This window comes from Babylonia areolata, chromosome 7 (genome assembly GCF_041734735.1).
Source record: "Babylonia areolata isolate BAREFJ2019XMU chromosome 7, ASM4173473v1, whole genome shotgun sequence".
Taxonomy (NCBI): domain Eukaryota; kingdom Metazoa; phylum Mollusca; class Gastropoda; order Neogastropoda; family Buccinidae; genus Babylonia; species Babylonia areolata.
The window spans coordinates 35,578,673-35,603,623 of NC_134882.1; the positions used below are offsets into that span (position 1 = coordinate 35,578,673).

Genomic DNA, 24,951 nt, shown 5'->3' on the forward strand with positions numbered 1-24,951 from the left:
AAGAATCCTAAACACAGCAAGACAAGATGGCAGCCCCCGACACAGAAAAAGCGCCGGTTACAGAAGTACACAGTGTAGGAGATGATGATGACGCTTGGCTTTATGGAGGTATTTTCCTACCGATTCCTAGATTCTTAATTGTGGCTTGGTTTGTATTTTGTTATCTACATGTTTTATTGCCTGTCTGAAACTGATGATCGACGTTGCAGCAACACTGAAACAGTGAAAAACTGAAAAGGCAGCGTGCAGTGACCGTCAGTCAGCTTGATAGTTGGTCAAGTTTCCATTTCCATCAAAGTTTTGATAACTTTATACGGATTGAAGTTCTGTGCCTTCAAGAAAAAAAAATCTTTACCATATTTGTGTGACACCAGCACTGATTCTCTACTTAATCTGCTGAGCGTACATACAACATAAAATCACATACATCACATCACCTCGGGACTGAGGAAAATCAGTCAAAATGAACTTTGTTTTTGTGTTGCCAGAAGGACTTTGAAAGGGGGGGGGGGGGGGGGGGGAAGGCAAAATTATTATTGTCAGTTATTTGTGTGGGCTTCTTGGCCCAGTCATTAAAGTTTGGATGTGTTAACTTCAATACCATGAATAAGATTTGTCATCGTTCTAATAAAGTATTATAAACTTATTAAGTAACAGTAGTAATAATTTATATCTTAACTAAGACTAAGATTTGTAAGAATAAGAGTAAGACTAGTAAGAGTTAAATGTTATGTTAAGGCTTGAGTATCAGTGTTTGTTTTCTACATAATCTGGGACACTGTATGATCATCAAAATTGATCATTGATGGCACAATTTATTAAGAATGAGAAAGCAGGTGTGTGTGTGTGTGTGTGTGTGTGTGTGCTATAAATGCACATTGCAATAAAACCTGGCATGTAAATTGTTGTAATTAAACGATAATTTTTGCGTTTCTCATTTTCAACAAATATTTTTTCTTTAGATGAGGGGAAGGACAAGGAAGGTGCTGGTGACAGCCAGGAAAACTCAGGGTAAGTGATTATTAATCATTTACAGTGCTATCAATTTCATTTTTATTAATAATTTAAAAAAAAATTGATAATACTGTAAAAAGAAAAAAAAAGACTTGGTATAACCAATAGTAATAAGTAATATATTTTATAGTATCAAATAATAGTCATTCATGATAATGAGTTCAAAATCAGTATCAGTAGCTCAAGGAGGTGTCACTGCGTTCGGTCAAATCCATATATGCTACACCACATCTGCTAAGCAGATGCCTGACCAGCAGCGTAACCCAACGCACTTGGTCAGGCCTTGAGAAAAAAAGAAAAGAAAAAAAAAGAATACCAAAAAATAAATAAGATAAAAAATAATAAAAAATAATAATAGATAAGTACATAAAATTACTACTACTAATAATAATATTAAAAAGAAAAAGAAAAAGAAAAAAGATGATAAATAAGCAAATAAGTGTGAAACATGCACACACACACACACACACACACACACACATGCATAACAGATATGCAACAGACATGCAGTTTCACAGATGTGAAAGCACAGTAAAATATACTCCACCCCCAACCCCACACACATGTATACAAATATATATATGCACACCCGCTCGTTCCAATATTCCGTTGCTCCCACAGTGTAGGTATGCATAAACACACATGCCTCATCCTCTACACACACACACACACACACACACACACACACACACACACACAAAATTATCTTGTGTCTCTTGAGAAAAAATACAAACTGCCACTGACTTTTTGGTACAAGGAATGCTCTTGTTTTTAAGGGATAGGGTATGAGGCCAGTGGATTACGTAATTTTTAAACAAGGGCACTTTGTTTAGTGATGACAGTGCAAAAAAAAAAAAAAAAAAAAGAAGAAAAAAAAGGAGGTGGGTGGAAGTTACATGATTTTTATTATCTGAACTTAAAAAATCTATATGTATTGACATCATTTTTCTGTGTTTAAATGGTATTACTGTTAAGTAATTGATTTAGTTTATTGATGGTCTTTTGGATGTCATTGCACACAATAAATGAATGATACATACTGTTTTTTGAGTTTGAGAACAGTCCCCCCCCAAACCCCCATCCCCCTCCCGAAATATTGATGGTGCCTGAATAATTATTTGCATTAGAATTTTTAGATGTATTTTTAATTTATGCTTCTTTTGTTGAATTAATATTCTTTTATTTTTTTCTATCCATGCATGTTTTTGAGTTCTACTTCTAGTTGCTGTTGGCATTATTACTATTAGTGTGAAAAAATATTTGATTCTATTTTTTTTTTTTTTTTTTTTTGTGATACAGGGGGAAAGGAGATAACACATCTTTGCCGAAAGGTGCGACCGTTAGAAAGGAAGATCGAGAGGAAGGAGAAATGGTAATGAGCAATTTAGACTTTTTTTTGTGTGTGTGTGTGTGTGTAGTTGGTGGGTTGATTCTCTTATTTAACCAAATAAACTATGACATTTATAATGATAATGTTTCATTCATTCCATGATTAGTATTTTTGTTCATTAGAAAATGAAAGGCTTGCAATTGTGCATGTGTACATGTATATACGTAACTTGTAAACTCACATCTGTGAACAGATGTAACGGATGATGGAATTTATGTTGATGCATGGCTACGACCAGTTCTTATGAAAGGGGATCAAAATTGCAGCTGGCACTGTTCTCTTCTCTGCTGCGCACTGCTTTGCTCTTTCTTAAATCTGCTCCACACTTGCTATCCTTTGCCTTTGTTCTTGTCTATTCTGCTTAGTTCTCTTCTTGGTTGCATCCTTTGTAAAGCTCTGCTCTTCCAGTCTCCTGTCTTCTCTGCTCCAGTCAGCTATGATGCAGCCCTGCCTTTCTTTGGTCTCCTCTTATTAACTCAGCTTTATTCAACTAATTTCAACACTGTTCTTGTACACTCCACTGTGCTCCGACAAACTCTACTGTGCTCTGATACATTCCACTGTGCTCCACTGTGTTCTGATACACTCCACTGGTTTCCACTCTGTTCTGATACACTCCACCGTGCTCCTCTCTGCTCTGCTAGTGCAACCCACTGCGATCCACTCTGCTCTGACATTGACATACTCCACTGTGCTTCACTGTACTCTGATACATTCCACTGTGCTCCACTGTGCTCTGATACACTCCACTGGGTTCCACTCTGTTCTGATACACTCCACCGTGCTCCTCTCTGCTCTGCTAGTGCAACCCACTGCGATCCACTCTGCTCTGACATTGACATACTCCATTATGATCTGATACACTCCACTCTGCTCTGACATACTCCATTGTGCTTTGACACACTCCACTCTGCTCTGGCAGTCTCCACTCTGCTCTGACAAACTCCACTGTGCTCTGATACATTCCACTCTGCTCTGACAAACTCCACTGTGCTCCACTGTGCTCTGATACAGTCCAGTGTGCTACACTGTGCTCTTATACACTCCACTGTGCTCCACTCTGCTCTGCTAGTGCTACACTCCACTGCGATCCACTCTGCTCTGACATTGACATACTCCACTGTGCTCCACTGTGCTCTGATATTGATACATTCCACTGTGCTCCACTGTGCTCTGATACACTCCACTGGGTTCCATTCTGTTCTGATACACTCCACTGTGCTCCTGTCTGCTGTTACACTCCACTGTGGTCCACTCTCCTCTGGTACACTCCACTTCACTCCACTATACTCCATACTGCTCTGTTACACCCCACTGTGCTCCACTTTGCTCTGATACACTCCACTGTGCTCCACTTTGCCATGATACACTCCACTATACTCTATACTGCTCTGTTACCCACTATGCTCCACTTTGCTCTGATACACTCCACTGTGCTCCATTCCGCTCTGATACACTATGCAGTGCTCTGTTTTACTCCACTGTGTTTCACTCTGTGATACACTCCACTGTGCTCCACTTTGCCATGATACACTCCGCTGTGCTCCATACTGTGCTCCATACTGCTCTGATACACTCCACTGTGCTCCACTCTGCACTTATAGTATGCGCTTCTCTGTGTTTCATAGTCATACCACTATGATATACTCCATAGTGCTCCATTTTGCTCTGGTATATTCTACTTTATTCAGTTCTTTGCTAAATGTGGTATATTCTACTTTGTTTAATTTGTTGCTGAATTCTCTGAGTATTGATATTTTTATTGTTGCTATTAAAGTATTATTATTATTATTATTATTATTATTATCATAATAGTTTTTTTTCCCCTCAAGGCCTGGCTAAGCACATTGGATTACACTGCTGGTCAGACATCTGCCAAGCAGATTTGTATTGTTTGGGTTTGTCCGAACGCTTTCTTTACGCAGTGACGCCTCCTTAGATAAGTGAACTGCTCTGTTCTAGTAATGTACTAGTATGATACACTCCACTTAGCTCCATCCTGTTGTCAGTGTCATGTGGTGCACTCCATTTTGCTCCAATTAGCTCTTGGTTATTATTTTAAACTCCACTTTGCTCTGACACACTCCATTTTATTCACCTCTGCTCTGACACACTTCGCTATACACTCTCCCCCCCCCCCCCACCCCCACCCACCCGGGTACCCACCCCCCCCTCTTTTTTGTGTGTTTATTGCTGGATTCTGCCATGATGTGTTTATTGAAGTGGTCCTTTCTACAGAGTGGGGAAGAAGGAGAATCCCAGGAAAAAGATGACGACGATGATTCTGATGATGATGACAATGTGCAAGTTACCATTGGCGATATCAAGGCCTGGAGCGCCTCTGAGTATGTCATTTTTAATGAATCGTTGTGTGTTGGCTTCTTGAGATATGTCTGTCAGAATGTTTGGAATTGTGTATTAACTCTGTTGTTTTGTCCCATTGTTTGGAAAATGCCAGTTGTGTTACTTTTAATGTGTTTTATGAGAAGAAGAAAAAAATCATTGTTTTGCCCTTGGCTTAAGGTTTTCTTTTTATTCATTCTTTGAAGAAAGAGATAGAGGAAGAAAAGGTAAAGTGAAGTGGAGGTGAGAGCTTAAATATATAATTTTTCTGGGATTGATCTGAAAAGTTGCTTTTGGTTTGGATGTGAGTGGTACACTCATGTGAACATAATGAATAGACAAATTGATATTATGCATGTCTATTAAGTATAAGTGAATACGTAAATTATGGGGGTCTATAATTTTTGAAAACTGGTTGTGGAGATGCAGGAAAAATGTCTTTATTGATATGTTTTTTTAATTTCACTATTGAGATAATAAAGTTATTCTGATTCTGATTTGTGCATGCATGTGATGAATTTTGAAGTAATGAGCATGTTGCCATGGTGAAGCACAAATGACTAAGAGTTTTGTATTAGTCATGCTGACTTTGTTCAACGTAGCCAGCAGCCCCGGAATCTGTTCAAGAGCGGGACCAACTATCAGAAACCTGCCACAGGTATGTGTGTAGCTGAGTGTTATGAATGTGTTAGTGTGTGTGTGTGTGTGTGTGTGTGTGTGTGTGTGTGTGTGTGCATGCATTTTGTAGAATTATGGTCATGTTTATGTATATATGCATATGTTATGTATCTATGCTTGTTTTAGAGTGTATGTAGCAGGATGGGGGGAATGTTATGCAGTTTTGTTTGAAATTATCAAGAAGATCTTTCTTCAAAATTGTTTATTTTCACTCAGTCTATTTGTCCATAATATGTTCACTGATGACTTTTCAGCAATCTGTACATACAAAACAAAATGTGCTCCGTTCCATGTCTGTTTTCCATAATCCATATCTTTTTCTTCTTTGCACGATTGTGTTTGCATGCTTGCAGTTGTTTGTTTGTTCTTTTGTGATTTGTGTGAGACTGCTGTGTTATTGTTAAGAGCTTTGAGAGGTTTGAAAGCGCAATTATAGAAGTACTTTTCTTCATCTTCGTCTCTTTCTTCTGCTGCTACTTCTTCTTATTCTTATACCCATGGATCTAGCAATGTGTCTTCATTCCATCCCATCACACACACAGGTACTCCTGCCAAGCCAGCCACAACAACCAAAGGACTGGACATTGAAGCCCAGGGCACCATCAATGGCGTTCCTGTCTACGAGTTTGACCTGAACAGCATAGAGAATGAGGAAAAGCCATGGAGAAAACCAGGTAAGTGAAGACTGTGTGTGTGTGTGTGTGTGTGTGTGTGTGTGTGTGTGTCTGTGTGTGATTACTGTGCCACAGATTTAGAATAAAACAGAACAGAATATGTTCATTACCAAGTGTATTGGATTCTCAAGTAATATTGTAGTGATAGTGTATGAAAAGTGCAAACATGAATTGGAAATCATATGAAAACACAAATACAGTAGGACTTTAGACATATCTTTCTTTTCCCTTCTTTTTTGGTATATGCTCATGTACATATGCTTTTTAATTCACATTTTCACACTCACACTATAAATATAAACTTTACATAGCCAAGGTATGATAAGTTTGCTTTGATATTTTAATTATATCCTGATGATTTGTTTGCATTCTTGTAACTTATGGTCTTCTTTTTCTCACATACAGTTTGTGCAAACCTATTTATGTCTGTCTAAACCTTTCTGTATTATACACTGCTTATTGATTTTGATTGGCTACTGTTGGAAGTAGGGGCGATGTGGTTGAGTCGATTAGGCATTGGATTCTGTTCCAGTGTGTCACCAGTGACCATAGTTTGAGTTCCCATTTTGGCATGGTGTTGTTTACTTGTGAAAAAGCACTTTTCTCTGAGTTTCCTCAAAAAGCACTTTTACGCTTGATTTCCCTCATTCCACGCAGGTCTGAATGGGCAACTGACTTTGTGTGGTGATGGGTTAAAACAGTGGAAGGAGAGGTTTGGGCTCCGCCTTCCTGTGCTGAGCCCTTGACACAGTGAATGTGAATTCACGGCATCGATGGCTGTGAAAGGCTATGGGACCTTGAACCATTGCCTGTTATATACTTGTTTCATGTGTTATTTCATTCACTTGTTTGATGGAAGGCTTAGTTAGTTGAAAGAAAAAAGCAACTTGGGGTTAGGTGAATCAATGGGAACTCAGTTGTCATAATTTGTACAAACAAGTTTATGATTTTGCTACCACAGTTCAAAGTTTTCCTGATCCTTTCACTAAAAAGATTTTGCCATTCAGAGATTAAAGAATTAATGTAGGCACAAAAGATGGTGGGGGTGGGGGGGGAGATAAAAAGGTGCATTTGCCTTTTCTCTTTTTTTTTTTTTTTTTTTCTTTTATCTTATTTTATTTTATTTTTAAGAGGGATTTATTTTTAGATGTATTAAACAGGGTTTGTACAGGTTTGGGATTTTTAAGAATTATAAAAAATAAAAAAATAAAAAAAATAAAAAAATGAATGGGACCCCCCCCCCTCCCCCCCCATTTTTTAAGGCCCTCAAAGTCTTTTTTAAAAAATCATTTAATTTTTGGTCTCAAAATTACTGAAAAGAAAAAAAAAATTGTAGTTTCTGTCAAAGATAAAGCACAGTAGCAAAAATGTTCCACCTGAATATGAATTGAAAACTTAAGTCAATAAATGATAAAAGCTCTTAACCTGAAAGATTTTTTCTCAGAAATAGCTGTTCTCATCCACTTAGTGGATGACGATTTATGCAGTGGGCATAAGCTAACAATAAGGAAATGATGCCTTTGGGTTCCCAATGCAACAGTTTTATTGTTTTTGGCCTTTAGTGTATTTAAGTGTTTTAATGAATCTAGAATTTAACGATTAAAAATTGTATGAAACCTACTGTTTATGTGTGTTTGTGTGCAGGTGCTGACATCACAGATTACTTCAACTATGGCTTCACAGAAGACACTTGGCAGCAGTATTGTGAAAAACAGAGACGGCTAATCTCCATGAATGATGGTGTACCCAAAACAATAGTGAGTTACATGTCACAATCACAAGAGTCTGTATTCCATCTTGAATCCTCTTCTTCAAAATAATGCTGATACTTGTATTGGGATTGGAGAATTAACCATCTGATCAGACTTCCAAAAAAAAAAAAAAAAAAAAATCATGCACACATTGGCCATACCATCATCTTTACATGTTGATCTTAATTCGTGATTGTTCATGAAACTGCTGTCAGTCGTAATATTTTATTTGTCAAGCTTGGGTTTATGTTGAACTAGATTGCTGTTTTGTTTCAGACACAGCAGAGCACCAATATTTCCATCGTCAGCAGAGCAGACAAAGATTTAGGAGGTATTTAGTTTTCATTGCTGATATGATATTTTTCTGTGGTGTGTTGAGTTTTTCTTTCTTGCCTCGTTTTGTTTCTTTATTATTTTTTTCTTTCTTAAATATCTCTGTTTTGTGTCTTTTCCTGACTTCTCTACTGTCCTGATAAGAACTGAATGTTATTGCATAAAAAAAAAAAAAATCCTCAGTGGCTCACACTAGTCTTCAAAGACACACAAGATGAATCTGTAAAAATCCTGTATTTTGGTTGTCTAAGTGCATGTGTGAATGTATGTGTGTATGCATCCACGGTAAACTTTTAACAAATTCATTTTCTCTGGAAATACATCGTATCTCAACAATGAATATGGCTTACAAATTAGAAAAAATCAGTTCTGTCACACTTTCTAGCTATAGTGGTAGTGTACTTCTGGGAATTGCACAAACAATCACAGAAGCCAAAAATGTTTCTGCAGTCCTGTTGCTGCAATGTTTTTATTTCTTGTTCACAAAACTTTACATTTTTTTCTGTGACATATTGACACTGATAACAGCCATTTTATCATTCTTAGTTTGAATAGTAACTTCCTGTGCATGTGTGAAATTTACACTTATGCACATAACTGCCAGGAGCAGCAAATTTCTGTCGTGTAATGGGATATCAATCTGAACACACCATGTTAGATTATTTGTTTGATTTGTTTTCAATGGTTTGATCAGCTGTATCTTTTTGCTGTTGTTTACTGATGGGAGTAGGTCTTGGATATTGATGTCTGTGCATTTTGTTGTCTTCCATATCCCTGATGGAATGCTTATGAAGGAGTTTTATTTGGTGTTCAAGGGTTTCAGCAAGGGCTTCAGTCTGTGATTTTCAGTGATCAGTTTAGATTCAGTTTCTTGAGGAGGCATCGCTGAGTTTGGACAAATCCATATACTATTACACCACACTACATCTGCTAAGCAGATGCCTGGACAGCAACATAACCCAATGTGCTTATCAGGCCTTGAGTGCACACAAATACATATGTGTACCTATCAAAGTGGATTTTTACGATATATTTTTTGCCAGAGGACAACATACATGTTGCCGTGGGTTCATTTTCGGTAAGCTGAGTGTGTGCTGGACACAGGACCACGGTTTATTCTCTCATCTGAATAGCTGGACGATCAGGCTGATTTTCCAGTCAAACTTGGGAGAAAGGGCAAGTCCAGGATTTGAACCCAGACCCTCATGGACACTGTATTGGCAGATTAGTGTCTTAACCATTCTGCCACCTTCCTTCATGGAATCTTCAAGCATTGATGTTGATGTGGAAGATGTGTATGATGGAACAGTGACAAGGAACCGAGTGCAGCCACCCCCAGTGATGAAGCCGCAGGTGGGCACGATCGACGTCATAGGGGGAACAGCCAAGGATTCCAGACGCCCTGATGAGGGGGATCCGATCCCTGTGGCTGGCGTGGCCCATGTGTACGTGATTAGCATGCTGATGTGAATGTGGTGTGCACAATGTATTGTATTAGTCTAGTCACAGTAGATTTCTCGTTGCGAAATAGCACCTGCTTTCCCGCAGCGTAACTCTTTTTGTTTTAAAGAAAAAATTTCTGTCTGCCAACATATTTGTTTTCCTTACAAAGTGGATTTCTCTACAGGGTTTTTTCAGGGACAACCATGAGTTTTCAGGGTAAACCATTTTTTTTCAGTGGGTTCTTTTATGTGCGTTTTGTGCATATTGCACATGGGACCTCGGTTTACTGTCTCATTCAGATGATTGCGTCCAGACCACCACTTGAGGTCTTGTGGATGGGGAGAAAATACTGGGGAGTGTGGGATTTGATCCTTTGTGCTCAGGTTGCATTACTACTAGGCTACCAGTCCACTGCCAGTGACTTAGTGCAGAAAGATGACTAGCAACACATGTAAACTTTCAAATGGGACAATAAACTTTCAAATGGGACAATAAACTATGTCCCGTGTGTAGCAGGCACTTAATGCACATAGAAGAACCCACAGCAACAAAATTGATGTCCCTGGTAAAGTTATCTTGAAAACTCAAGGTTGATAGTAAGACAAATATGTATACACTTGCAGACAGAAAGAAAGAAAAGAATGTGGGTTGCACTGCACTGTGACAAAGTGCTCTACTTGTGGCAAGCAGCCAGAATTTTGCAGAGAAAGTTGTTGTGATATAAAGTAATACAATACAATACAACACAATACATCACAATACAACGCAGTACAATACAATGGAGTTCAATATAATACAATAAAATACAATAGATGCTAACATATATACACACAGTTGCACATACAGACACACTGGACTGTAGTCAATGTATTGATCATTCAAACACATTATCTGCACCTTGCAATCATAAGTTATTACAATAAGATTAATTCAAATGGAAGACATTCATTAATGGAAGGGTAACGAAGCACTAAAGTGTGAATAAATGTCAAAAAGTGTTGTTTATAGAACAAAGAATGACTGAATAAATACCAGTGATATCGTTTATCAAGTCACTAAGTCCATGCAGTGATGTTTTATGAAAGTTGAAACAGACTTAAACATAATACCTGGTGACATAGATTTTGAAATAGTGCAAAAATGAATAATGAAAACTTCATTGTTGACTGACAGTGTTATGCAATAACTGCTGCTGTGGTGGTTCTTTTCAAAGCTGTTTGTGTGCGTACTTTGACAGAGCATGTCAGCTGGTCCTATCCAATGCATGCTCCTCTGGTTGTTTTAGGGACATTCCAGAATGACCAGTGTTGGCTGTTGTGCAGTCTTTAAAGTGTAAGATATGATATGCATGAAGTAAAAAATCGGGTTGTCAGTATTGTATGCCTTTGTCTTTGTGTGGTGTGGGCAGGGGGCGGAAGTTCATGCCAGTGCCAGGCCTCCCACCCACCAGCATCCCCCCACCTCACCTCCCCCCTGTGGACTACTCCATCCCACCTCCAGGGCTGCCCCCTCCACATGCTGTGCCCCCGCCAGGTATGTTGGGGAATGTGTGTGTGTGTGTGTGTGTGTGTTAAAGTGAATGCATGTACGTACATATTTGAGTTTGTGTGTGTGTGTTTGTGCAATAAGGTGAATGCATGCACGTGTGTATGTGTGCGTGTATGTGTGTGTATTTGTGCAATAAGGTGAATGCATACACGTGGGTGTGTGTGTGTGTGTTTGTCTGATTTGGAGATGCTTGCACATTGTGTGTGTGTGTATGTGTGTGTGTCACTTTGTGTGCCTCTATTTGTGTGTGTGTGTGTGTGTATGTGTGTGTGTGTATGCAATGAGGTGATTGAATACATATGCTTGTTTGTGTCTGTGTCTCTGTATGTGAGTAAGTGTTTTGATGGATATTTTTATTGTTCAGGCTGTAGCAAAGTACGAGTCTCCTGACTGTATATGTTCAGGCATCAAACAGGCCTGGAAATAGCTCAAGTGCAGTGTTTGTGTTATTTTCTGTTCTGTGGGAAGAAGCCTGTGTTGGTATGATATTATTCTCAGAAAGGGTCAGAGTCAGCACACACACATGCACACACACACACACACACACATACACACATACATACACCTGCCCACTCAGGCACATACACCCACACACATGCACATACACATACACATACATTCACACACATTCACACACACACACACACACACACACACACACACTCACACACAGCACAACACTATGCAACACAACACAACACAGACACACACACGTTTGTCTATCACTTGTAGTGAAGAAGTTTTAAACTATAGAATGAACGCATAGACAAACATAGATTTCATTCTGTGTCTTTCTCAGTCGTCTTCCTCCATCTGTCTATCTCTCTCTGTCTTTGTTAATTTTTCTTCTCCTTCACCACTTGGTGTTCACTGCTCATACATCTAAGCCATCATGATGTGATGGTGGCGGTGTGCAGGAATGAATGTTCCCCCACCAGGATTTCCCCCTGTGCCAGATCCGTTTGACCGTAAGTCAGCTGCGTGGTTTGGCGTCCTGCTTGCTTGCTTGCTTGCTAGTTTAACAACAGCAGCATAGCTGACGGCTTCTTGAAAATTTTTTCTTATACATAATTTTAAAATTTTTTTTATTTATTACCTTCCTCTTCCTCCACTAACCAAGAAAAAGGAAGATAAGAGAGAAAAAAAATCTGAACCCAGTAGCTTCAGTGTTTCCTTTAAAATCCTGTCCTTAGTCATTCACTATCTTCTCTTCTGTTACTCCTGTCCATTTCCTGTGTACATGCTTATGTTGCAGACACTTTCTGTTTGCAAGGCCTGACTAGCATGTTGTGTATATGTGTAGGTCAGGCATCTGTCTTTTGAAAAAAGCAGATGTATTGTTGTGCGTTTGAATTACTCCGCATGCTTTGAATCTGATTTGTTGGAAACTCCTAACATTATGACTCCAGACAGTTGGCAGCTGTGCCGCTCTTGTGTGGCATGTCATCTGGCAAGACATCTCCAGGGACCTGCTGCTGTATGTCTGCTGCTAGGAGTAGCATGTGACTCGTGAAGTTCACCGCATCTTGTTGATTTGATGGATGTTGTGCAGGCATGGGTGTACCTCTCCCCGGATTCCCTCCAGTTGCAAACCCCTATGACCGTAAGTCTGTGCTGTGTGCAAGAGCATTTAGTTTGTTGGTCTCTCTGGTGGGTGGTGGTGAGTGTCGGTTTGGGGTAAGGTTTGTTTTCTTTTATCATCTGCATTCACTTCTCAAGAAAGAGAAGGAAAGAAAAAACAAAAAAAACAAATGATTTATGTATGATTTGGATCCATACTGAATATAAACAAAAGTGATTGTGACCTGTTCATATAGGATCAGCAGCTGTCAAGATTCAGAGTCTTAGACATTGATTGATTTTCCCACCCCCTATCCCTTTCATCCAGTCCCCCTCCCCTTTCCATCCCCTTGGGGTTGAATGGTGGTAGTGTCTGGTGGCAGTTTTGAGGGTGGGGCTGAAGTGGGAGGTGGGGGGGAGTGTTCCCTAATCACTCATGTCAGTCGGCATGTGTCTGCATTGTTTCCTGCCCCATTTCCCAGTGAGTCAATAGATGCATGATTGATGCAGAACATTTGCATGTTTACACAACTGTAGTCCACTTTTGGTGTTGACCAAGTGAATGTATGCATGCTGTAGATTTCCATATTCACATATCTTTAATCTGCTGTTGGTGGGACTGTTGTACAAACATATTGAAATGTCCCTTGTGCATTGTTGTACAGAATGGAGCATGACTTATGAACTCTATGGTTTGAAAAGAAAGATGTGTATGCACTGACATGAAAACACAGGGTGCATGTGTTGTGGGAGCAGCAGCTCTGAAAAATAGGAGAAAAGGAAACTGATCTGCTTGTCCTCATGGGGTGTTGTAGTTTATAGTTACTTTTGATAATAAGGCTGATTTATCTTTTTAACAGATGGCTGTTCATGGGATGCACCTAGATTTATCCTCAGAAGTAGAAATGGTTTTCTAAGCTCTTTTCCGAAGCGGTATGCACATTTGTATTTAGGCTAATTGCTAATCTGTTGACAGAGACCATCTTTTTGTGTGTGTGTCAGTTGACACTAGAAGAATGATAGGTCAAACAGATTTTTCCTGAGGTCTGAATATGTACCAGTAGTTTGTGTATGGTTGAAAACTAACTTGTGATGATAGTGATGGTGATGGTGGTGATAAAGATGAAATGTTGACAGTCCTAAGTTTGAGTCCACATTTCATCTTGTATTTGCATGCAGTCAAGATGGGATGGAGAATGTTAAGGAACTGAATATGAGCAGGGATGCAGTGGTCTTCGCTGTATCAGAAGTGTACAAGCATAGTTCAGAATTGTAGGAATTTTCTGACAGTTTCAGGAAGAAATAAAATCCTCAAATCCAATCAGAAAACAATTTGTGGTGTTAATGGTGTCTCAACATTCAACTAATAAAAATGAGTTGTGACATATTTGAATTTTAAGCAAAATCACACTTAACCAAAGCAGCTCAGTTTTCTGTGATTTACCAAAGATAAGTGTTCCTGTTGTCAGACTGTACATAAAACAGTTTAACCACATGTGTTAAAATATCAGCAGATATAAATTGAGGTGTCTTGATATCCCTCTCTCTCTGTCCCTGATCTCTGAAACCTGGCGGAATAAAAGGCTTGATTTTGTTCTGATCTATTGCTGTTGTAGGCTGACCCAGTATTTGTATTGTATTGTGTTGTATTTTCTGTTTATTTCATTTTATCACAACAGATTCTCTGTGTGAAATAAGGGCTGTCACCACAGTGCAGCACCACACACACACACACACACACACACACATATATATATATATATATATATATTGTGTGTGTGTGTGTGAAGGTGTATTTGTTTTACTATCAAATATGCTTGGATTTTTTTTCAGATGCTTGTTCCCTTGAAGAAATCTGGTGGTTGTTTCTTTTGCTTTGATTTATCTTGTGTTTTGTTTTTATTAATGCGGAGTCCCTTGATTGCAGATGATGATTACAGCTTGGCGATGGGGTGTGGTATGGTCTATTCCAGCAGGAATTATTCAGGTCTTTTCAGCATCCCACAGGCTTCCTGCAGTTTTCTCTCTTCCCTCAAAATACAAACTGGACACAAGTATTGATGAAGTAAAAGAATGAAAGAAGAAAGAAGGGAAAGGTATTCAAGATCCCGAGAGAAAAAATCAGATATAAGACATTAAAGCTGATTGTAAACCAAGGCATTTCTGATTTTTAAGAAAATATTACAGAAGGAAAGAAAATGGGGCAAAAAGTCAGTGATTCTGCCTTGTATCATGGAATGAATATGCACCAGGTGACTGAGCAAAACATGGTCTGTGACAGAAATGGTAACTGAAGGATATCTTGAGGAGTTATAACTTTTGTCCAGATGTTTTGGTTTTGAGAGAGATATGTTTGTATTGTTTTACTTGTTTGTTTTCAGATTTTGATGTGTTGTGCCTTGTTAAAAAACACAAAAACAAATGGTGTTACATTTCATTGTATGTTTAATTTTACTTTCTTCCTGACATGTGTTTGTTTTATGTTACTTACTTCCTGACATGAGTTTTTCGGTGTTTGTGTTTTGTTGTTGGTTGTTTTTTTTTTTGTTGGTAGATTTTTCTTCAGTCTGGTGGGTGTCTCTGATAACAACCTCCTTTACAATGTATATATTGGAAGATAATATGTGTACATTTGACAGGAAGAGGAGAGGGCTTGGCAGTAGTGATTAACGCAGCAAAGACACATTTTTAAACACTGTATCCTATCAGTGCAACCACACTGCTGTTTCTCCAGACCAGTCCTTCAATATCTGAGTGTACTGTCAAAACCATACCTAACAGTGATACACTTAATGCACACATCATCATCAAAAACATACTCAGTCCCCATGGAAACACTAGTGAACAACCTAGAGGCTGAAGCCAAAAGGCTAAAAGCACCATGTGTGAATAAATCTGACTGAGAAAGCACAACTGAACATGCCCTCTGCAGTATGGAAATATCTGTACATGGTGCAAGGGAAGCAGCCAGATGTTACAAATAAAAAAAAGTTATCTCTTTATAAGTTATATGCTTGGAAATAAAGATCAGTTGTGTTCTGGCCTCCCTGATTGCTAGGCTTGGTGCATCCTGATACCCTGTCTCTACAGTTCCAGTACATCAGTATAGCATACATGCCTATCATTCCAGAAAAAAATGTAAATGTAAAAAATCGATGACTATAAGTATTCTGGATGTTACGGCAGCTGATGGTGTGTTAAACAGGAAAAAAGAAATCCAAAGAAAAACGTAGGGGCATTTTTCAGTGGTGGACTGACCTTACAGCTGATATGAAGTTGGAATTGGAACAGTGTTTGTAACTTAAGAGAAAGCGCATTCAACTGAAAAAGTGGTTGGCTTCCACTAGTGAATGCTCAAGATTGATGAAGATGGAGAGTAAACCCTTGGCCCGCCCCCTCCCCCTGAAAAAAAAAAAAAAAAAAAAAAACGAAAAAGAAAATCCCAACAAAATTGATGCTGCCAGATCTTCAGGAAATGATACAAGGAACGCAGTTTACAAGCTAAAAGTAAAAAACGGAAAACTGTAGTTTGTACGTCCTCTGCAAGTACAAATTTTTTATTGGTCATGGTGGCTGTGATGATTGTTGTCATTATGTTAATGGAAAAGTAGAAGAAAGTGATTGTGTTCCCGAAAATTCTTGAAAATGTCAGTTTGTCTGTGATTTTTATAACATCCATTCCTGATGGTAAGATTTTGGGGTAGGCACGTATGGTGTAGTTTTTTTTTATTGTTTATTTTTATTTATTTTGTTTTTTGCCATGTGTACAGAGCACACAAATGCTTAGAGAATGGGAGCAATTATGCAATTTGAGGATGGTGACATGCTACGCTGTTGAATTTCAATTTGACATGTTGGTAGTCTGCTTAAAATCGTCAAGTATTTCAAGACATTCATTATTCAAGTCTGCATTGGGCATCTGTTCCAAACAAGTTCCATTCTTGCTTGCTTTTTTCAGTACACAGGTTTTCTGTGTGCTTGTTCTGTGTCTAAGTCAGTGAACATGTTTCTGAATTGGAAGATTTTGAATTAGAATTAATTGATTACATGAGGTATTTTCAGAGGATTGAAGTTTTACTTTGGTGTGTGTTCATGTTTGAGTGTGCGCATGCATGTGTATATGTGTCCGTGCATGCATGTGTGTGTATGTGTAAAATTGTTTTGGGTGCAACACTTAAACATCCAAATTGAATTGGATTGGCTGATTACACCCATGTAAAAACCAAAAATTGAAATGCTGGTTACACTGTTTACTGGTCACACACATGTATACAGACACACTCATCCAGTGCAGAACAACACAAACTGAAACGCGATGAAATATTGTGTTTTCAAATTGTGTTTGTCTGGTGTCTCATGTCAGACTTTGTGATTTGTGTTTCAGCATTTTACGCTGTACCACCACCACCTGACAGGTAAGATTCTGTAACTGTTACCTGTACTGTAGGTGTGTTTTTGTAGTTACTACCTGTACTGTTGGTAAGTTTTTGTGTTCTCTTACTTGTAGGTAAGCATTTAAGTATCTTGTATACATCATTACATGTAGCTAAATTTTTGTAACTGTTACCTGTGTAGTGTAGGAATGTTTTCGTAACTGTTACCTGTATAGGTAAATTTTTGCAACTGTTACCTGAAGGTAAGTTTTTGTTAGTTATACTTGAAGGTAAACATCTGTAGGTGTTACCTGCAGGTGGGTTTTGTAATTGTTACTTGTAGATAAGTTTTTGTGAGTTATACCTGAAAGTAAGCATCTGTAGGTATTACCTGCAAGTGGGTTTTTGTAATTGTTACTTGTAGATAAATTTTTGCTATTCAAAATTTGATACAAATACTTTTGATTGATTAGACCAGTTGGCATTAGTTGAACTGGTATGATTCTTTGTCTTGCAATTTTTTTTATATTTTTTAAATTTCTTATTCATGTATTTATTTTTTTAGGATTTGAAAGTAATGTCTATGGAGGTCACTAGCCACACACACTTTTGATTTCTTGGCATAAACGTGGTATTGTTTGCATAGGACAGGAATCAGACCCCCAGCTGGAGTTGGCACCAGTGGGTCAGGGTAAGCATGTTAGACGAAACATAACTTTAGAAAGAAAATTCTTGGTTTTTTTGGTTGTCTGTTTGTTTCTCCAAATGAATGAGAAGGAACAGTTTGTACATGGACAGGTCCATGCCCCCACCAGGCTATGAGGACCGGCCCCCATTCACCTTTGGGGGACCCAGTCACCCCAACTTCAGCAACACCTTCAGTGATTCTTCACGCCCCCCGGGGCCACAGCAGTGGGACTCAGGGTAGGTGGTTCAATGCGAGGACTTTTTTAATATTTTTTTTTAAAGAGGGAAATGTTTCTGTTGTGCGTGCGCGCGCGCGTGTGTGTGTGTGTGTGTGTGTGTGCGTGCGTGCATGCGCATTTGCGTGATGACAGTATTTCTTCTCCTTCTTCTGCTTCTCATTAGTTCATCATCTATTTACTGCAAGGTGATTTAGACTTGTCTTCATTACTTCTTTTCAGCACACACATACTCATATTTCAGTGAGGGTGGAGAATGGCATGTGTGTGTGTTTGTGTGAATTGTGTGTGCATGTGTGTTTGATGACAATTTTCTCTTGGTGTGTGAGTGTGTGTGTGTGTGTGTGTGTGATGACAGTTTTCTCTCGGCATTGTATGGGTGTGGGTGTGTGTGTGGGTGTGATGTCAGTGTCTCATGTTTAGTTATTAAAAGTATACACTTTTTTCTTTCAAACAGTGATTTAGTCTGAAGTCAGTTAACTTTTCAAAGATAAAAAAAAAAAAAAATGCTGACTTTTTTTCACTTAATTTTAGAACGCTTGTTGTTTTCTTCCTTTTCCCGGTTGACAGCTGGTCCATTTTTCATGCACTTTGGAGAGCTGGTCCACTCAGCTTTCACTTTGACAAGCTAAATCTAAGGATTTGAGTAGGTGTCCTTGACAAAAAAAAGGCTATCTTTTTGGTATGAGGTGTCATTTGTAAGAGAAGCCTACTCTTTGCAAGAGAAAAGTCTATATCTGTGGACATGAGTAGGTGTCCTTTGCAAAAAAAAAACACACCCCAAAACAACCCAAAACAAAGAAAGAAAACAAAACCTTTGTCTGTGTATATGAGGTGTCCTTTGCAAGAGAAGAAAGCTCTATCAATAGGTATGAGCAGGAGACCTTGGCAAGAGAAAAGCTACATCTATGTGTGTGTGTGTGTGTGCACATGCGACTGTGTAAGTGTACACGTGTCAGGAGAGGTCTGTGCACGCGTGTGTGTGGAGGAGGGCGTGCAGGGTAATTTCAGAGATGGTGTGTGTGTGTGTGTCAGGGCCTGTGTACACGTGTATTTGTTTGTGCTTTCATATCTGTGAAACTGCATGTTTGTTGCATATCTGTTATTCATGTGTGTGTGTATGTGTGCGTGTGTGTCTGTATGTTTTACATTTATTTGTTTATTATCATTATTGTCTTTTTGTTTTATTTTTTTTATTTAGTAGTAGTAGTATCTTTTTTTTCTTCTTTTTTTCATAATTAAACATTAATTTACTTCTTTATTTATTTAATTCTTTATTCTTTTTTCTTTCGGTTTTTTTTTCTCTCAAGGCCTGACTAAGCGCGTTGGGTTACAATGCTGGTCAGGCATATGCTTGGCAGATGTGGTGTAGCGTATATGGATTTGTCAGAACGCCTCCTTGAGCTACTGATACTGATACATCTATGAATGTGAACAGAAGTGTCCTTTGCATGAGAAAAAGCTACATCTATGGATATCAGTCCTTTACTAGAGAAAGGAAAACACCCTACATCTATGTGTATAAGTCCTTTACAACCGGAAAAAAAAAATCTATGAATATGAACAGAAGTGTTTGCAAGAAAATAAGCACCACCTGTATTTATGGATAAGAGCAGAAGTGCCTTTTGCAAGAGGAAGAAAGCAAAACCTTCAGATGTAGTGATGCTGTTGCAGCAGCGCTATGAATGAGCAGGATGGCAGAGACTGGGACAGGGAACGTGATCGACGCGAGGCTTCCAGGCGTGATAGGGAACGGAGCCCCTCTCATCGCGCAGAGGAAGACTTTGGCAGGTAGGAAGGAGGACTGCAGAAAGGTAAGGGTGGGAGGTGGAAGAAGATGTACCCCTTAACATCATCCCCCCCACCCCCCTCCCCCACAGGCACACACATACACACGCACACACCACCAGCCATCATCAAAGATGGTGTGCTCTGCCCAGACTGCCCAGAAGAGTTCGGAGGGACAGAGAAAGGCTTTGGGATAAAGTGTCCTTGGTCACTGTTGACCACACCATGAAAAGGAGGGAATGTTGACATCTTGATTATTAGTTACTGTCCAGCCAGCCGCATGCAGCCGTATCATGACTATCCTGCTAAATGAAAAATTCGACTGCATTTGAATTTAAAGAAGGCAGATAAATGTATCTGAAGGTTTGACTGTGTTGTTTTAATAAAATCAATAATGATATATAGTTTATCACGCAACCTCTCCATATGATGGACTGTAAACGCCTCACATGAAACAGTACATAATACAGTTGTACATAATAGCATGCAGCAGCACATGAACTTTCCTGGTATTAAGAGAACAAGATTTATATACACCATTACTACCAACTGTAAAAAAACAATGCAAAGTATACCCTACACACACTCATACATACACATGTGTGCTCACATACACTTGCAGTAAACACCTACAAGCACACACACACACACACTACATGAAGACTTCAATAGAGGGGAGAAAGAAATGTAATGGAAACCATTCATCACTCTCCTGCCAGCAGGGACGCCAAGTACAGATCCCATGAACGGGAGCGAGACAGGGATCGGGAACGGGACAGAGACAGGGAACGGGACAGGGAGCGAAAGCGGGACAGGGAAGGCCGGCGGAGATCTCGCTCCACCGACAGGGACCGAGAGATGGACGGCAGTCGCCGCGACAGGGACGAAGACAAGCACAGATCTCGAAGGTAGGGGTTTGTGCTGGCCTGGAAAAATGGTTTTGCTTCATATATTACTCACTTGAGTGTATTCATCTTAATGTGTTTTACTTTTTGACATCTTTGTTCCGCCTTTGTCCTGTTTGTATGTGCGTTAGATGTGGCTGAGATTGTACATGTGGTGTGAGTGATGAGCTTGTGGATACACAGTTAATTTCTAGATGTATCATTTTTATATTGTACTGAAATAATTCAGAAACACTCTCCTGGCAGTGAAGTTGAAATTACTGAGTACAGCCTTAAACTGTTGTGATTTGATGCAATACATTGCCTGTGACAGTAGGTCCAGGAATGTTAAGTATGGTTTCTGGCCCACAGCTTGTATTGTCATATGTATGTGTGTGCTGTTTTTGTGGCAGTCAAATTTTGTTGTTAGTGGATGAGGTTACGTTTCTTACCCTACTACTTTTCTTTCTTCACTTTTGTTTAGTCGTTATATTTCATGCCATTATGTTCTTCGCTCTTTCTCTCTCACCTTTTTTTTAATTTTTTTTTTATATAAAGTAATTATGGTTCATGTTACTAAGCTCTGTGTTGGAGGATTGCTATCTTGTCACTCTTTACATGTGGGGATTACATTCTTTGATTTTCTATGAAGGGTTCTTCTGAGTGTTGTTTTGTTTAATTTAGATGGCTGATACTATGTAGAGGAGCGGCTGAATTAATGATTTGCAAATTTCAGATTTGAATTAAGATGCTGACACTCTCAACCACTTCATTGAATTTTGTTAAAAAACCCCAAAAAACTCATAAAATACTACGTCTAAAGTGGAAAAAATGATGAGTCATGATTTATAGTGAAACATAGCGATATATATATATATATAAATTTTTTTTTTAATACTTAAAAAAAGGGTGTATTGCCATTTATATTAAATTCAGTAATCAGGGTTTGCAGGTCTGTTTCCACATGGTGGTGTGACTTTGGGAAAGGTGCGTTACCCCACTTTTCCTATCTCCACCCAGGTGTGAATGAGTATCTGACTTAACTCTTTGAGCCCAGACCACCACTTTACCGGTGGTAGAGAAAAATGACTTAATGCCTAGCCAATACGATCTTTTTTATCCAAAGCACATGCACAAAACACAGTGAAAAGGTGCGGCCATGTTGGTACTACGTTCGCTGACGTCAGAATATTACGGTTTTTCTGAATGGCTCTTCAATACAAGTCAACCAACAGCAAAATACGACACAAGTGTTTACGCACCGCTCAACTGGTGGCTAGGCATTATGTCATTTTTCTCTACCACCGGTAAAACAGTGGTCAGGGCACTCTTTTCATATCTGCCGTGACACATTAAATACCAATTATTTGCAAATTTTGGCTCTGGAGCTCAGGCAGAAGGGTTAAAATTGCTCAGGAACTCAGGGCTCAAAGGGTTAAGGTATGGGAAGGTATTGGTGGAAGGCAAGGATTGGGTTCCACCTTTCTATGCAGAGCCCTGGACAAAAGAGTATATATATATATATATATATATATATATATATATATATATATTCACTGCCCTGATGGTCTTGAATGGCTGTGGGACTTATAACCTTTAACTTAACATTAAATCACCTGACAACTAACAAGTCTTTCCTTTTCATAGGTCTGACTCGCGGAGACACAAGGGAGAGGACTCAGACACAGAGTCCACCAGGTCTTCGTCAAAGCACAAGAAAAGCAGACGGAGGCGGGAAAAAGACGACGACGGTGGAGAAGGGGATGAAACTCCTGTCAAGGGCGATTAAACCATCTTACTTCACTTTTGTCTTTTTGTTTTTTTCGTGATCCTGTGTGTGTACAAATTAATGTGTTCATTTTATCATCATCATGTTTATGGAGGCTTGTGACCATACTGACAGAGTTGAAATTGGTATCTAGAGTGTTGTCACAACATTCTGAATATACTTCTTTTTTTTTTCAGAAAATTGTTTACAGCTTGTGGAAAAGGTATTGAAAATGTGGAATATAATCAGCAGTGACATGACTGTGAAATGATGGAAGCAGGATTAATCTTGATGGAGAAAATAAATGAAGAGAGGTAGTTTTACATAGTCAAGTTCTTGTTGCTTGCACGTTTGTTAAATGTGTGAGAATGCGTGTGCACAGTACAACCCAAGATGTTAAGTTATGCTTATCACCTTTGTAAACTGTAATTGTCCAGGAGTTTTTTGAAAATGGGAATAACATACTTCTATGTTCACAACAAAACATATTTCAAATGTGGATGACAAGATAAATTGAGATTTGAAAAGAATCCTCTTGAAAATCTCATCCCAACACGTTTGTGCTTCTTTGTTCATGGTGACCCAAGTTATATACTATTTGTATCTGATCAATTTTTTTTTTTCCAAAAATCATCTTAATAGTCTTGTGATATGATATGGGTACAGATGAAATACTTTGCTTCAAGAGACAGTGGAGAGTGAACCAATAATTCTTGTTGGTTTAAGTTTCGTATGACATGGATCATGATGTGTTTTGTTGTTTTTTTTAACTGTGATTTGGCCTGTTTTTTCTTTCCTGTTTGTAAAAGACCATGATCTTGAATGTTTTCAGTTTCAAGTTGTCAAGGCTTGTGGATGATCCATATACATCACACCACATCTGAATATAAAAAAAAAACCCAAAAACAACAGATGCTTTACTTACACATAAACTTAGTGCTCTGGTCAGGCCTTATAAATCCTAATTTTTTGTATAAAAGATTAACATAAAATGAAATAAATAATTGAACAGAAATTAAAGAATTGAAATGATTGAAGAGACACAGTGAGTTACTCAGGGACAGACTCCCTCTCTCTCTTTCTCAAACACCCGCACACACAATCAGCAACAGTTTTCCACATCACAAATAGGCTCTCGAGTTGAACTGCTACTGGCAACACTTATCTGAATTTCATATTTTGATCAGTGTTACACAAGCAATTTTGAATTAAAAATGTCTGAATGTTCATTTCATCATTGATGTAACATTGGTAGTGAAGTCCTAAATTTTTTATGTATATAAAAAAAAAAGGAAAACTGAAGTAGCCTTCTCAATAAGTGGAAAGTAAAGTCACTGAAAAAGATATCAGCTTCTCTTGGGATCAGGAAAAGTCCTTGAAAAAAAAAGAAGAAACAGCAACAAAAACCCCAATCCTTTTGTAACTAGTTCCTTAAGTTAACACAAAGTCAGCACCAAAGATTTATGAACAGAAAGAAAAAAAGGTTCTAAAAAAAGATCTTCAGAACCTTTGTACTCACCATTATTATCTCCCATCTTTTCACAGCTTGGCTTTAGGACAACACAGTAAGTCACAGATGTCTGAATCATTATCTCCTCAACTACTGAACTGTAGTATCATGAGATTAGTATCACATGAGTTTGAAAGGCAGACACCACTGTTTGTGAACCAATCAATGTTGAAGCTGGTTTTGCTGAACGAAAGTGATACAATCCCAAGAGGAAAAAGTTGTAATCACAGAGTGGTGATCACCAACCCGACTTGTAAGCTCTGTCTTTTCTCAGTGAGGTGACAGCCCTTTGCTGTCAAGCATTCTCGTCAGCAGCAGTGTAGGGGTTAAGTGAAGCTATTTTATGGATTCACCAGATTTCTTCAGAATCGGCTCATTACAAGTATCACTGTGTATGTTTCCAAGTTTAGGAGGTGGAATGGTCAGTGGCAGTGAACGTAAGGAAGCAAGTTGACAGCATTCTGCTAGCTTATCATGATCTGGATCTCTCTTCCTATTTCTTCAGTCTAAACTTCTCATTTCTCTCTCCCAGTGATTCTTTTTCTTCTGTTTCTATGTCCATAATTTTGTCTGTCTTCCTCTTCTGTCTTTCTTCCAGTGTCTATTTATTTCTTAAAGATATTTGAACTCAAGCAATGACCTTTATGTTTTAGGGACACAACTTTATTTTTTGTGAAAGTACATGCACATCTGTTTAATAAACCACCATGCAGAGAAAACAACCAAAAAAACCAACAACAAAATCAAAGGACAAAAACATGACACTCACAAGAGCAGTGCAAAGCAATTTGACCAGGCAAGGTTTGGCTATAAATGACACCATTTATGAAAACGTAGTATAAAAGAATGTTAAATGAACAAAATAAACAAGCAAACTTGTGATTCCCATAACTGAACACACCTTTTATACTGGATTTTGATCAAATGAAATAGGTAGCAATACCAAAATGCGCATTATAATGACATTGCCA

General features: G+C 38.6%; 1 protein-coding gene across 8 annotated transcripts; it reads left to right on the plus strand.

Moving 5' to 3' along the window:
• Nucleotides 1-24,943, plus strand: LOC143284011 (uncharacterized). Of its 8 annotated transcripts, none has more exons than XM_076590540.1 (16): nt 1-108; nt 963-1,011; nt 2,314-2,386; nt 4,643-4,749; nt 5,350-5,405; nt 5,968-6,099; nt 7,744-7,856; nt 8,127-8,181; nt 9,493-9,628; nt 11,035-11,159; nt 12,092-12,142; nt 17,119-17,149; nt 17,891-18,031; nt 19,705-19,821; nt 20,538-20,726; nt 22,350-24,943. In XM_076590540.1, exons 1-16 carry the CDS (start codon nt 27-29, stop codon nt 22,489-22,491), a joined length of 1,599 nt encoding a protein of 532 aa, XP_076446655.1. In that variant the 5' UTR covers nt 1-26; the 3' UTR covers nt 22,492-24,943. The 8 variants fall into 8 exon arrangements, with proteins under 8 accessions (XP_076446655.1, XP_076446657.1, XP_076446658.1 ...); XM_076590542.1 differs by having other exon boundaries at nt 20,541-20,726; XM_076590543.1 differs by having other exon boundaries at nt 19,708-19,821.
• The last annotated feature ends 8 nt before the right edge of the window (nt 24,944-24,951 follow it).

Coding starts and splice junctions, on each gene's coding strand:
- LOC143284011 (XM_076590540.1), top strand. CDS start 27: ATGGCAGCCCCCGACACAGAAAAAGCGCCGGTTACAGAAGTACACAGT. Junction 2,387..4,642: donor ATCGAGAGGAAGGAGAAATG/GTAATGAGCAAT, acceptor TCCTTTCTACAG/AGTGGGGAAGAAGGAGAATC. Junction 8,182..9,492: donor AGCAGACAAAGATTTAGGAG/GTATTTAGTTTT, acceptor ATGATGGAACAG/TGACAAGGAACCGAGTGCAG.